Here is a 13,565-nt window from a genome sequence, read left to right on the forward strand (position 1 = left end):
ATCACAACCCAAGGCAATGCCTTCTGGCTAATCACTAGGTGCTATCTTAGCCACATGTGGCCCCAGGACTGGGAAGCAGCCAGCAAGCAAAGTTTCCTCTTTTCTGATGCAACATTCCCCACGTTACATCATGCCCTGCAGAGGTGTCTGGAGAAATTTCAGAACAAAGATGATGATCAAAAGAGTAAGGCAAAAGAGAAGGAAATAGTTGGTGACAATGATAAGTACCAAATTTGAAGCCTTGGATGTGGCTATTTCCCAGAGACAAGGATTCCAAGGCCTACCAGGGAGTGTAAGTGGTAGCAATCTGGTCAAGTTAAGGATGTTGAGAGATGTTAGGGCCAGGAATAATGTCAAGGAGTAAAAATGACTGGTAAACCCAGGTAAGAGGGGCCCTTGCTCTGGACTGTCCCTTTACCTCACTTTAGCTTTCTTCCCTGGCAAAGGATTCATGCCACTGGAACCTACAGCCCTAGACTAACTCTTGGATTCCAGGGTCCTAGCATTCCTTGCTCAAGTGGCCAACCCTATTTTTAGGGTCTTTCCCAGGCCTCTTGCTGGCCCATTCTCCTAGGGACATATCATGCCACTGCTTAAACACCCCTCTACCTGAGCAATGGCCCAGGGTCACCTTTGGTAGTGGGTAGGGAAATTGAACCCAGGAGCACTTTACCCCAGTCCTTTTTCTTCTTCTTTTTTTTTTAAGAGAATTTTATTTTTAATATTTATTTTTTAGTTCTCGGCGGACACAACATCTTTGTTGGTATATGGTGCTGAGGATTGAACCCGGGTAGCACGCATGCCAGGCGAGCGCGCTACCGCTTGAGCCACATCCCCAGCCCATTTTTATTCTTCTTATTGAGACAGGGTCTTGCTGAGTTGCTGAGGGTTTCAAAAATTGCTGGCATTGGCCTTGAATTTTTGTTTCCTATCTCAGCCTCTCAAGTAGCTGGGATTATAAGTGGGTGCACACGTTCTTTTTCTTATTTTCTTTCTTTTTTTTTTTCTTTTGGTGCTAGGGATTGAACCCAGGGCTTTGTGCATGCGAGGCAAGTAAGTACTCTACCAACTGAACTGTATCTCCAGCCACTGCACATGTTCTTAATATCTACTCTAGTAAGGGATGGAGCCAGGACATGGAAGCAAAGGGAACCAAAAAGAGGGTTGTGGGCTTCAGGCTGACATCTAGGTCTTGTTATGCTGCTGCATTCTGAAGCTGAATTCTGAGATAGGAAACAAATTGAAGCACAGGTTTTCAACTTGTTGAAGAAGTGCTTTTGTCAGTGTTAGAGGCTAGAATGCATTTTATTTAAATTGGTAAGCTTGATCTTATAACTTTGAAATACTTAGACCTGGGATAAGTAGACTTTCATTTAATAATCTTGCCCAGAGACAGTCAAATATTAGGAGTCTTGCTTGGTGTAGTGGTGTACACATGTAACTACATCAATTTGGGAGGCTGAGGTAGGAGCATTGCAAGTTTAAGGCCAGCCTGGCCAAGCTATTAAGATCTTGTGTCAAAAAATAGAAAGGACTGGGGATGTAGTTCAGCAGTAAAGCACTCTTGGCTTCAATCCATAGTACCAAAACAACAAAACAAACTAAAAAATTTAGGAGTCCTGAGAATCAACAGGTTAAATAGGTCTTCCTGCTACGGTCATTGAGCTTCCTTCTCCTTTAATACCTACTTATACTTTTTGGTGAGTACTTGTTTTATTGTGTGTCTCTCTAGTGAACATGAAGGAGTGTGGAGGCAGGAGACAGGCTGTCTTATTTACAAATGGATCCTGGTGCCAGTGCAATGACTGACATGTAGCAAGTACTCCCTGAATATGTAAAAAATGATGTTGAAATACTTCAGTGTTTGATTACTGCAGGTAGGGTGAAGAGAGGTGATAGAAGGATATACAGCAACTAGATAAGAGAATACCTGCTAAGTTATGAAGGAAATTGAGCAAAAGTCTGGAAATTTCTCTTCCAATCAGTCAAGGAATGGTGAATGTGAAACTTCTATCTCCTTTAAGAACCAGAGTTGAGTCAATACATTCATCCTAAGTCTTAGATGATCTGTTGTTTTTGTTTCCTTCAAATGAGTGGTTTACAAGGATCAAGTGTCAAACACTGAGAGCCTGATTTTCTGAAATGACCAGATCACTGAGGTGCATTTAAAAATAAGGAAAAAAGAATCCAACTTTTTGGATTTCCTTGACAAATTGAATCTTCCAGGAATCATGATTTGAAGCCTTTAATTGGACTTGTGTTTATCACAGGTCACATCTCACCACTCACAAAACAAATGCCCCTGGACATATCCTAATAATGGAAGGTTCTAAATTTCTGAATCCTGGACCTCAGGTTCTTTAAGGCCCATTTCCTTTGAAGATTGCCTTAATTAAATTTTTTTTTTTTTTTTTTGGTACTAGGGATTGAACACAGGGGTATTTAACCACTGAGCCACATCCCTAGCCTGTTTTGTGTTTTATTTAGAGACAGGGTCTCACTGAGTTGCTTAAAAGCTTTACTTTTTGCTGAGGCTGGCTTTGAACTTGCACTCCTTCTGCCTCAGCCTCGCGGAAGCACCACCGCACCCAGCTTAATTAAATTCTTAGTGGTATATTTCTACCAAACTCTGACCTCAGTTCTTTTGAATTATATATAACATTGCATATCAGCTTATATCTACTATAGATTCTGAAACTGAATTATTTCACATATGATGAAATGAAGCTTGTTTGCACCAGAAAACAGCTATTCGTGTCACCCTTCCAAATTTCCCTTGGTTGTTCCTGAAGACCAGGGATTGACTGCTGCCTGAGGTTAAGATTACATGTGAAGCTCATCGACAACTCTGGCTCTCACAGGAGCTGGTAATCCTCATTCTTCCCTTTTGGGTCTAATTGTAGGAAATTGTCCTGCTGTTTCTTGTCCCTCCCTGGGTACCTCAACATTATTGTTCCCTTGCACCGACAATTTTTATGAAAATATTTTTTTTATGTTGAATTGATTTGATTTTTAAAAAATCAATTTTTGTAAAAGGCTAAAAAAAAATCATATGTAAAGGTGAAATGAAGTGTCTGGAGCGCAGGAGGTGGTAGCACAGTCCAGATATAGGTTGCAGAATAGGATTTGGGAAGAAGATGAAGAAACTGGGTGACTCCAGAGTGTTAATTTGTTTGACAAGTATTTATCTCTTGAGTTCCTACGAAGTGCCAGGCACTGTTCTGATGCAAGATACTCATCGATAAATTAACCAAAAGTCTCAGCTCTTATTGAGTTCAATGCCAGTGAGAAAGCCAGATACCACATATTGACACACTTGTCATACACATACATACGTACTTGTGGAGGAGAAATCAATGCTATTTATAAAAACGAAGCAGAACAAGTGAACAGCATTTGAGGGTGGCTGCTATTTGAGGAGACCCCAAAAAAAGATAAAGAGCAAAGCACCCGGGGCAGTCTTCTTCCTCTAATTTTTTGGGCTGCTGGACCGAAGCGAGCCTTTCAGGAGCCCCGCCCCCTCCCTCCCGAAAGGCTCCAGGTACAACCCCGACAGGCTCCACCCTTTGTCCCGCCCAGAGGCGGTCTTAGGGCGGGGCTTCTCTCCCAGCGCTTGGAGTGCGCCGCGCAGAAAGCCGCGCGCACAGCAATCCCGGCATGCTTCTGCTTCCCTTTGGGCGTGGAGAACCGCTCCGGCTTCAACCTGGCATGCTGGGAACTGTAGTTGTCGCTTGACGCTCGGCGTCTGGAGAAGGGTGGGCCGTAAAAGCCGCTAAGTCCGGCTTCGTTTCTAGCACATGACTTGCGGCCCTGAGCTTTGAGGGGAGAGACAGGGTCATCCCGAGAACCAACCGGAGTGTGTCCAGGCTGGTCATCTTTCCCGTTTACGTGACCATAGCTTCCCTGGGCGCGCGCCGCTCTTCAGTCCCATTCCCGCCCCGCCTGGCCCGGCCGGGCCATCGGCCGGCACCACCCCCGGCGCTGCTGCCACCTCGCGCTCGGAGGCGTCACGGAACGTGCTCTCCTCTCCCCCTCCCCCTCCCTTCCCCTCCCGGCCTCCCCCGCCTCCCCCTCCCGCGCCAAGACTCGCCGCCGCCGCCGCAGCCGCAAGAGTAGCCGCCGCCGGAGCCGCGCGCAGCCATGGCCGAAAACCCCGGCTTGGAGAACCACCGCATCAAGAGCTTCAAGAACAAGGGCCGCGATGTGGAAGTAAGTGTGCTTCCGCGGTGTGGGCCTGCCCGGCTCGCCCGCCCGGCCGCGCCGGCCCGGCGGCGGCGGCGGGGAGGGGCGGGGGGCCAGCGCCGGGCTGGTTCTCGCCGGCTCGCGGTCAGTCGGAGTTGGCCGCCACCTCTGGTCACCGCGGCCCGGGGCTGGGCGGAGTGGGCAGCGGTACTCTAGCTGGGCTGCAGCCATCCTCCTGGTCTGCCGGCGCGGGGACCGGGAAATGCCGGGGCTTTCGGCTCCGTCACGCGGGCGCGGCCTGGTGTCGGCGAGGAAGGGATGTGAAGCTGAGGCGGGGTCCGCGGGCCGGGGCCGCGCGGGCGGACTGACTGGGATGCTGTCGCCCGGGCCGCCGACCGCACCGGCGGGGGCCGACCGCGTCTCGCGCGGGCTGCTAGTGCAACCTTCCGCTGGGTTCAGCCCCTTTGGTTCCTCCCGCGCTGCCGCACATGGAGCCTGGGCTCTGCCTGTCTCCGCGCCTACCTTCTTCGAGCCGGGCCCAGGCGGGCGGTGGCGGCCCGCAGAGGGGGGTGGGGACCAGCCCGGTAACTGACTTGAGGGTGGTGGATGGGGGAGGGTAGGTGCGCCAAGACCATTTTCTTATATTCCAATGTTGTCCTTAGGACAGCCTTGCTGAGCAGTTCCAGTTTATACTCCTGTTACTACTGGCAAGTGGAGCAAGCTGAAGGTGGACAATAGTTTACCATCTATTGTGTTGAGGCTTCAGAAAAGAGGTTATTCCGACCTCGGCTCTTAGGACCTGTTTTCTTAGTCTTTCTTGGAGTGGGAGTGTGCATAGGATGATAATCTCTTTGACATGTTTTACCTGAAATGAATTGGATACATAGATTTCGTCCGTCCTTGCATATCCCTTTTGCACCAAGCTGGTAGATTTTCCAAGTGGTTGCAAAACTGTAAACATTCATTGTGGTCACTCAATTCGTTGCTACTCAGCATGTTGCCATTGTCTCATTAAGGTGACATTAGCAGCTACTATTTGCAAACTCTGCTTATTGAGGCAGCACTAGAGGTCTCTCTGCAGCTACTAAAAACCATGAACTATAATGCATAAACTTCACTAGCACTCTTGACCTCTCAATTTGATAAGGAAAAAGTGTTTTTTTAAGTCGAGAGTGTCTTTTCTAATACTAGATAACATGATTTGCAGTTTTGTAATTTTTGCTAAGGGGCCAGTATTTATTTTATCCAGTCTTAAAAGAGAGACGATTGGGGTGGGGGTAAATATACTGTTCGGCATTCTCTTTATGAGAAACACAACTCTGGTAATTTTCAAAATTAAATACTAATTGGGGAAAACCTAGGGAAATATCTGTGGAATTCCCGTTTGAATGAGACAAATAAAGGTCATCTAAGTCCTGACCATTCTTAAATTCCTTTGTGAGAAATGTCTAAGCAAAATTGAAATTTAAGAATAGGAACAAGAAGTGTTGGAACTGCCTCCTGTTATTGGTTCACTTGATGACAAGAGTTAATTTTGAACTTTGTCCACCAGCAATTTTTCTTGAAGCCTACTCTTTCAAAGCAAGTTACATAGTTTGAAAAATACTCTCTTTACTTGTAGCGCAAAAATTAATATTATTCTTTCCCTCCTTGGGTATTGGTACAGGTTTTTATCTTATTATTTCCCTCTATTACCATGTTCCAGGAGCTTAATAATATTATGTATAAATTCAGAAACATGATAGATACACAGCAAATACTTGCTGATGATCAGAAGGTAACCCGTGACTTATGGATGCATGAGAAAGACAGCATGGTTGTTAAGTCATTCAACCTGATATTGCAATTCCCAGGATACATTAGTGTAACTAAGACATCAAATAACAGACATTCATATGGTAGTTCTGTCAGGCAGACACACTCTACTGAGAACTTCATGATAACCTCATTTAATCCTTTTAGTAGCCTTATGAGCTAGGAATGGCAACATCCCCATTTTAACATGAAGAAGGTACTTTAGTTGCTTTTTTTTTAAAAATATATATTTTTAGTTGTAGATAAACACAATACTGTTATGTATTTATTTTTATGCGGTGTTGAGGATTGAACCTAGTACCTTACCATGCTAGGCAAGTGCTCTACCACTGAGCCACAACCTCAGCCCCTTTAGATGCTTTTGTAGGGTTATGTTTGGGGATGCAAAAAGGAATTAGATTCAGTCTGTACTTCAAGGAGTTTATAATCCAGTGTGTGTGTGTGTGTGTGGGGGGGTTATACTTACAATGCATTACATTTATAAGTGTTATAGATATTCTGAAAAAGCACAAGAAAACCCTGACTTGGAGCAAGAGATGTCCTGGTTGATTCTTGTTTGTTTGTTTGTTAGGGAGGGTTTGAACCCAGGAAAGCTTAACCACTGAGTCATATCCCCAGCCCTTTTTTGTATTTCATTTTGAGATACAGTCTTGCTAAGTTAGTTAGGGCCTTGCCAAGTTGCTGAGGCTGGCTTTGAACTTGCGATCCTCCTGTCTCAGCCTCTACCACTCTGCCCAGCCTGGTTGATTTTTTTTTTTTTTTTTTTTGTAGATGGACACAATGTATTAATTAATTATGTGGTTCTGATGATCGAACCCAGTGTCTCACACATGCTAAACAAGCTCTGTACCACTGAGCCACATCCCCCATCCTCTGATTGATTCTTAATGGGTGAATGGGAGTACGCTGACCGTGACAGGTGAAAGAAAATTAACTCAGAAGGGCAGGAGAAGGGGCATTCTAGATTTGAGGAAGCACTAATTGAGTCCTGAGAGAATGTAGTAGGAACACTGAGATGCAGAGAGAGAGTGCTTGAGATGTGACTAAAGGGTACCTTGGGTCAAATCTGGTTAAGGGCCTTTATTGTGGATTTAGAAATAACTTAAGACTAGATGCCATGTTTAGAACCATACTACAACTTAGTTCTCTAAGGAGTTGTGATTATCAGATTGTTCCAATATAGTAAAATGCACATTTATTTATTTGTTTTGTGCAGGGGTGCTTTGCCACTGAACTACATCTTCAGTCCTTTTTATTTTTTAGACAGTATTTCACTAAGGGCCTAGATTAGCCTCAAATTTGTGATCCTCCTGCCTCAGTTTTCTGAGTCACTGGGGTTACAGGTGTGTGATAGGGTGCCCAGCTGTGAAATGCACTTTGAAAAGATACAACCTAAATTACACAACCATCTGATACACATTATAAGCTAGGAGCAATAATAAAATACATATTTTCTAAAGAAAATGAAAGGATATACCTATGTGAGGGCCTGGTCTGCAAAGAGGAATTTTCTTGAGTTGAGATTGGAGAGGGCTGTAATAGGGATTTGATGCTCCTCCTCTTTCTTTTAGCCTTCCTCCTCTTCCTCATCTTTTTCTGCATAAAGCTAACAGAAGGAAATAAAGGTTATCTTGAAGTTTATGGATAAAAGGAGGGGAGTGAGTAATTACTTCTGGGCAGTTTGGAGTTTGGGTAAAGGAATGGATTTTGTATCTAAACCAAGAAGTATATAGGGAAAAGGAAATTTTTAATTACCTTTTTTTTTGGTCTGGAATGTGTATTTCAGTACCAGACATTTTTGTGCAAGGCATTGATTCTTAAATTTTTTCCTTTAAAACAGTAAAACAACAACAGCAACAACAACCTTTTCAAATATACTTAAGTGCACAAAACAGAAATTCTTATTCTGTTTAACGACTACTTTTAAAACACAACTGCCATCCAAGTTCACTTTTCTATTTCTTGTTCTTATATGCTTTAAGGATGTGACATTTTTATCAGTAACTAATAATAATAGTTTGAAAATCTTAACATTTATTGTTTGTAATGGGTCAGTGTTATATGGATTGTTTATTTGGTCTTTGCAATAGTCCCGTGAAGTAGGTGCTCTTATTTTCCCCATTTACTTTTTTTGGCGGTACTGGGGATTGAACCCTAACCCTTGCACATGCTGGGCAAGTGCTCTACCACTGAACTACATCACTAGAGCCTCCCGCCAGTTTACTACTGAGGAAACCCGAGGCCTACAATACTTAGATAAATAGCTCTAAGTCATAGTGTGGTAAGTGACAGAGCTTGGGTTTATGTTGAGCTTTATGAGTTGGAAGCCAGAACTCTTGCTCACTCTGCTGTCCTCCACTGAGGGGAGTTCTAAGATTTTATTATTATTAACAAAGAGTTTTACCAAAAAATGATAACCCGTGTCCTTGAGCTTAATACTTAAATGTTTTAATAATTCATATTTCATTTTATATTATTATGGTTGAAATATATTTTATCACCTGAAAAATTAACTAGCACTACCAAATTTGTTCCTGTCTCTCTGGAACTTACATTGGTTAAGTGGTATGGCCTGATTGTCTAAGTTTTAAACTTTATTCGTAACTCCTTTCCCTTCCCTTATTTATCCTTCTTGGTATTAGCCATCCCAAAGAGCCCTCATATTGGTACCTTTGTTACTGACCTTATTTACAACTGCCCCTAATTTAGACCCTTATTTTTTCCTGTGCAAGTATAATAGCATACCTAGTTTCCTGTCTTCAGTATCCTCTTTCCCCATTTATCTTGTGGATTGATCTTTCTAAAAATCTTTCTGTATTACATTCCTGTTCACAATGCTTCTCATTGCCTTCAGGATAAAAGTCCTTAGTGTGCCATACATAATTCCATATAAAGCCCTACCTTACTTTTTCCATCTTACTTACCACTTTTTGCCTGTATCTCTCTTATGCCAGTGATGGTAAAGTACTTGAGATGGTTGAGTAACCAGGTCAGTTTTCTCTGCACGCTTTTATAAATGCTATTCTATTATATGCCTTCTTTGGCTATCTGTTTAGTGGGGCTCATCCTGGCAGACTCTTCACTCAGACTCCTTATAGCTCTGGAACACCAAGATTACAGTTCTGCCACACCGTGCCATTCTAATTAAAAAACAACAAATAATTTAAAAAAAAATAACTCTTCGGAAGTTCTCTAAAAGGGATTGCTAATAGAATATTTAGTACTATTAGTCCCTGTTCCTTTTTTTTTTTTTTTTTGTCTCTAGTGTTTTTGTAAGTGAATTTTCCTTCACCTATTTGGGATTAATTGCTTTTATGTACAAATCTATATGTGTATAGGTATTAATGTATATGGGCTCTGTCAAAAAACCTAGTAAAAGTAGGGACTTTGGACTCTCATTGGTCATTAAGTGACCAGTTCACACCATTTAATAAATACTCTTTGAGAAGAGAGACTAGATAATATACTTGGGAAAAAAACCCTATACATTTGGGAATAAAAGGTACAATATTATTCTAAGATAATTTCTTTTGGTGTCGACACCATGGCATTGATACTGTTGCCTCGCTTTCCTTTAACAGTGTCTTCTGTTGTAATATATTTCTGTAATGTGAACTAATTCATATTTGAATGAAAAATAGAGAAAAGATATTAATACAAAATCCATATTGGTTCATATTTGAGTTTTACCAGCACATTAATGTTTAGCATTCCAAGTAGCAGCTGTAGAACACAAAGAACAGAGATGCAGGATTACAGAGCAAGCCTAAGAATGTGCACCTTGCCCGGTCACCCATTTCTTATTTTTTTGGCTCCATTTAATCAGATGCTCTGTCTTAAAGGTGCTGCTTATTGCCTCAGTCATCCTGGTACATGACACCTCTTTCTTCCTAACTTGACAGAACGTGAAGTTTTTAGGAATCTACATGTGATATAGTAGACATACTGTAATTTTCTCGAATTCACTAACAGGACATGTATTCTTCATCTTTCTGACTCTTGGATTACTCATGTTTAGTTGTTTTTGCCAATTCTTCTTTCTACCCATTGATTATTGTAGTCTGTATTGGGATTTTGTGAGACTCTTCAGTAAGGACTTTTTCTTGCTTATATCAGCAACTCCCTTAGCTTTAACCATCATTGGTGTGTGTGTGTGTGTGTGTTTGTTTGTTTGTTTGTTTGTAATGGGCTTAAATCTGTTGGAAATTATTCACATGAATAGCTCAACAGCTCATCAAACTCAACCTGTCTGAAGCCATGTTCTGCCTTTGTTTTTATTGTTCATGGCATCATTGCCCTAACTGTGACCTGATTTTGAAACTTGAGAGGCTTCTTGGCCTCCTTCCTCATCTCCCACATTGTCAGATGCCAGTCATGCAGCTTGAATCTCTGTGCTGTTTCTGGATTTTGGCCCTGCCTCTCTATTCCTCTGCTTCCAGCCTGCTTTAGACCTTATTACCTATTACCTGGCAGTTTAAAAATTGCCTCCAAAGTGGTGTTTTTCCTCCAATTCAGAAGATTTTTTTTTTTTTTTTTTTTTTTTTTTTTAGTAAGCCAGATGCTCTATTATTTCTCCAGATTCAACCTTCCTTTTACCCTCTCCTGGCCTTTTAAGCTTTAGCAACACTGAACTTCTTATAAGCTTATACATAATCTGGAATGCTATCCTCTCCTCCTAGCCAGTGCTATTTCTATTCTCGGGGCCATCCTGCTGACTGGAATATCCTTCCCTCCTCCTGTTGCCTACTCCTTTTAAATCCTGAACTCTAGGTTGGGTACCTTTTTTGCTCCTGAATGAACTCTGAGTATATCTTTCTCGTTGCAATTATGTTGAATTATTTTACTTAATATTTTGTCTGTTTCTCCTACTGGATCATGAGCTTTTTGGAGGGTATAAACTCTGTGTCTTCATTGTCTGCCACTTATTACAGTAGCCAGAACAAAGTAAGCACTAAAATATTTCTCAAATAAATACATCCATACTAGTTTTATCATCCATATTAGCATAGTAATTTTCCCAAAGTATATTTTTTAATTGAAACTCTTACTTTTTTAGTCTCTTTTCCAATACTGCTTCCCAAATCAGATATGATATTTTTATTATGACAGACAAAATATTGGGAAATTAAGGTGCATAGTGAATTAGGGATTAAGGCACAAGCCTTTTGAGACTAGTTTGTTTTTACTTAATGCCATGTGTCATTCCTACTTGGCTATGGCTCTCAGCATATCCCAATTACAAGGTTTGTGTGTTTCCCTGTGGTAGTGCTCAATTATTTCTCCTTTTTTCTGACCATATTTAAGATTTTTTTAAAAATTGAAGTTAAATTTAAAGGCTTGAACAGCTTCAGGGTAAGCTTTTTTTGGGGAGGGGGCTATCAGGGATTGAACTCAGGGGGCACTTGACCCCCGAGCCACATCCCCAGCCCTATTTTGTAGTTTATTTAGGGACAGGATCTCACTGAGTTGCTGAATGTCTCGCCATTGCTGGGGCTGGCTTTGAAGTGTCTCTCTCTCTCTCTCTCTCTCTCTCTCTCTCTCTCTCTCTTTTTTTAATATTTACTTTTTTTAGTTGTAGTTGGACACAATACCTTTATTTATTTATTTATTTTTATGTGGTGCCGTGGATTGAACCCAGGGCCTCACCACATGCCAGGCAGGCGCTCTGCTGCTGAGCCACAACCCCAGCCTCTGGTTTTGAACTCTTGATCCTCCATCCTCAGCCTCCTGAGCTGCTGGGATTACAGGTATGCACCACCACCTGCAACAGGTTAAGCATATTTTAATTAAAAAAATTTTTAATTGATGACACTGTACTTTGGAATACATCCCAATAGTGATATTAAGATCATCTGATAAAGAATAGTTTAATACCACGGATATGAAAGTTGCTACATTTGCTGAGATGAATTTTAGTTATTTAGGTGAAATGTGACATATACTGCATGACATTTGAAGGAAGAAAAAGCAATATGACCTTTTGTTATCCAGTAAAGGAGTTACAAAATGTATTTTTAGAAAATCTAACTTTAGAGTTAGTGATATCTCTATGACTGACACTTCCTTTATATTGAAGGTAAAGGACTAGTAAGTGTAAGGTGGATGTAATTATCCTTTTTTGCTGTTAAGAATTTTTTATTTATTTTTTAGGTGTAGTTGGACACAATGCCTTTATAATAATAATAATAATAATAATAATAATAATAATAATAATAATACTTATTTTTTTTTTAGAGAGAGAGGGAGGGAGGAGAGAGAGAATTTTTTTTAATATTTATTTTTTAGTTTTCGGCAGACACAACATCTTTGTTGGTATGTGGTGCTGAGGATCGAACCCCGGGCTGCATGCATGCCAGGCGAGCGCCCTACCGCTTGAGCCACATCCCCAGCCCCTTATTTACTTATTTTTATGTGGCGCTGAGGATCGAACCCATGGCCTCGCATGTGCTAGGCGAGCGCTCTACCCCTGAGGTACAAACCCAGCCCCTGTTAAGAAAAATTTTGTCACAGCTTAGCATTACCAATTACAGTATGGTAAAATAGATCATGACTGTATTTATTTTGAATTAATCATCCCTAATGGTTAGGTTTTCTTGGTCATAGAATTGTTTCTTTACATGCCAAAATTTCTTTCCTTTTCTGTGTTGAAATGCCAGGGTTTCTAAAAATGTCTGATATGTTTTCTTCTTTTTAAAATAGAATATAATTTAGTTATTTTTATTGTTTCTAAGAATCTCCATTGTATATTTATGGACACTGGGTTTTCCTTTTCATGAAAAAACATTCTTAGATTAGTTAAAATTTTGTCCTTAATTTTTGTACATGTGGAGTTTTTGCTCTTCATAATATTTTGGCCTTTTTTCCTTGCTTTCTTTTAGTCTATCCACTTTCTCTTTGATGCTGTCACATGCTTATCTATAGTAACCTCATCTTCCTTTTTTATTAGATGATTCATATATCCTGACTGGAAAACAGATTTATTAAACATTTATTTAGTGTTTTCTGTGTGCCAGACATTGTTAGTTTTCAAAGATTATAAATATGAAAATATTTTTTCTGATGTAGGAAGTTCCTGTTTAGTGGGAGAGGCTGGTACCTGAGTATATGCTTAGTGAATAGCATGATAAGTTCTGAAATCCTGTTCAGAACGTAGAGAATGGGAGTGATTCTATATCTGGGGAAATTCATATTTAAGCTAAGTTTTGAAGGATGAGTTTGCAAGCCAGAAGGACAGATAGCATCAATAACAGAGATAGTGGCTAAGAGTCTTAAAGACCTGTCATGTGCAAATAACAGTTAATGTGACATTACACTCATTCTGCCTTTTGGAAATAGCATTCTGATTTGGCTTTTTGAAGCTAGTTTTCTTTCATTGGCTATCTCTTGATGAGATTTTAAATCTAGGTGCTTCTAGCTCCTTTGGTTAATTAAGGTGCCTCACCCTTTCTGGCTTGTACAGATTAGGCCAATTTCTATCCCTGGCATTTAAATCTTGAGTGAGCTGATACTGAGACTTAATTTATTCACTCTGGCAAGAAGTACTATGAAGGAAACCATCCATTAATTTT

At 41.0% G+C, this 13,565-nt stretch overlaps 1 protein-coding gene across 1 annotated transcript in view; it reads left to right on the forward strand.

Moving 5' to 3' along the window:
• The first annotated feature begins 3,724 nt into the window (after positions 1 to 3,724).
• The window catches only part of KPNA3 (karyopherin subunit alpha 3), a 78,720-nt gene continuing 68,879 nt past the window's right edge, over positions 3,725 to 13,565 (forward strand). The window contains exon 1 of the mRNA XM_081291329.1: positions 3,725 to 4,209. Coding sequence (XP_081147455.1) covers positions 4,141 to 4,209 — 69 coding nt within the window. The 5' untranslated portion in view covers positions 3,725 to 4,140. The remainder of the gene's footprint in view (positions 4,210 to 13,565) is intronic.

This window comes from Spermophilus citellus, assembly GCF_964194105.1.
Source record: "Spermophilus citellus genome assembly, chromosome: 1".
Taxonomy (NCBI): Eukaryota; Metazoa; Chordata; class Mammalia; order Rodentia; family Sciuridae; genus Spermophilus; species Spermophilus citellus.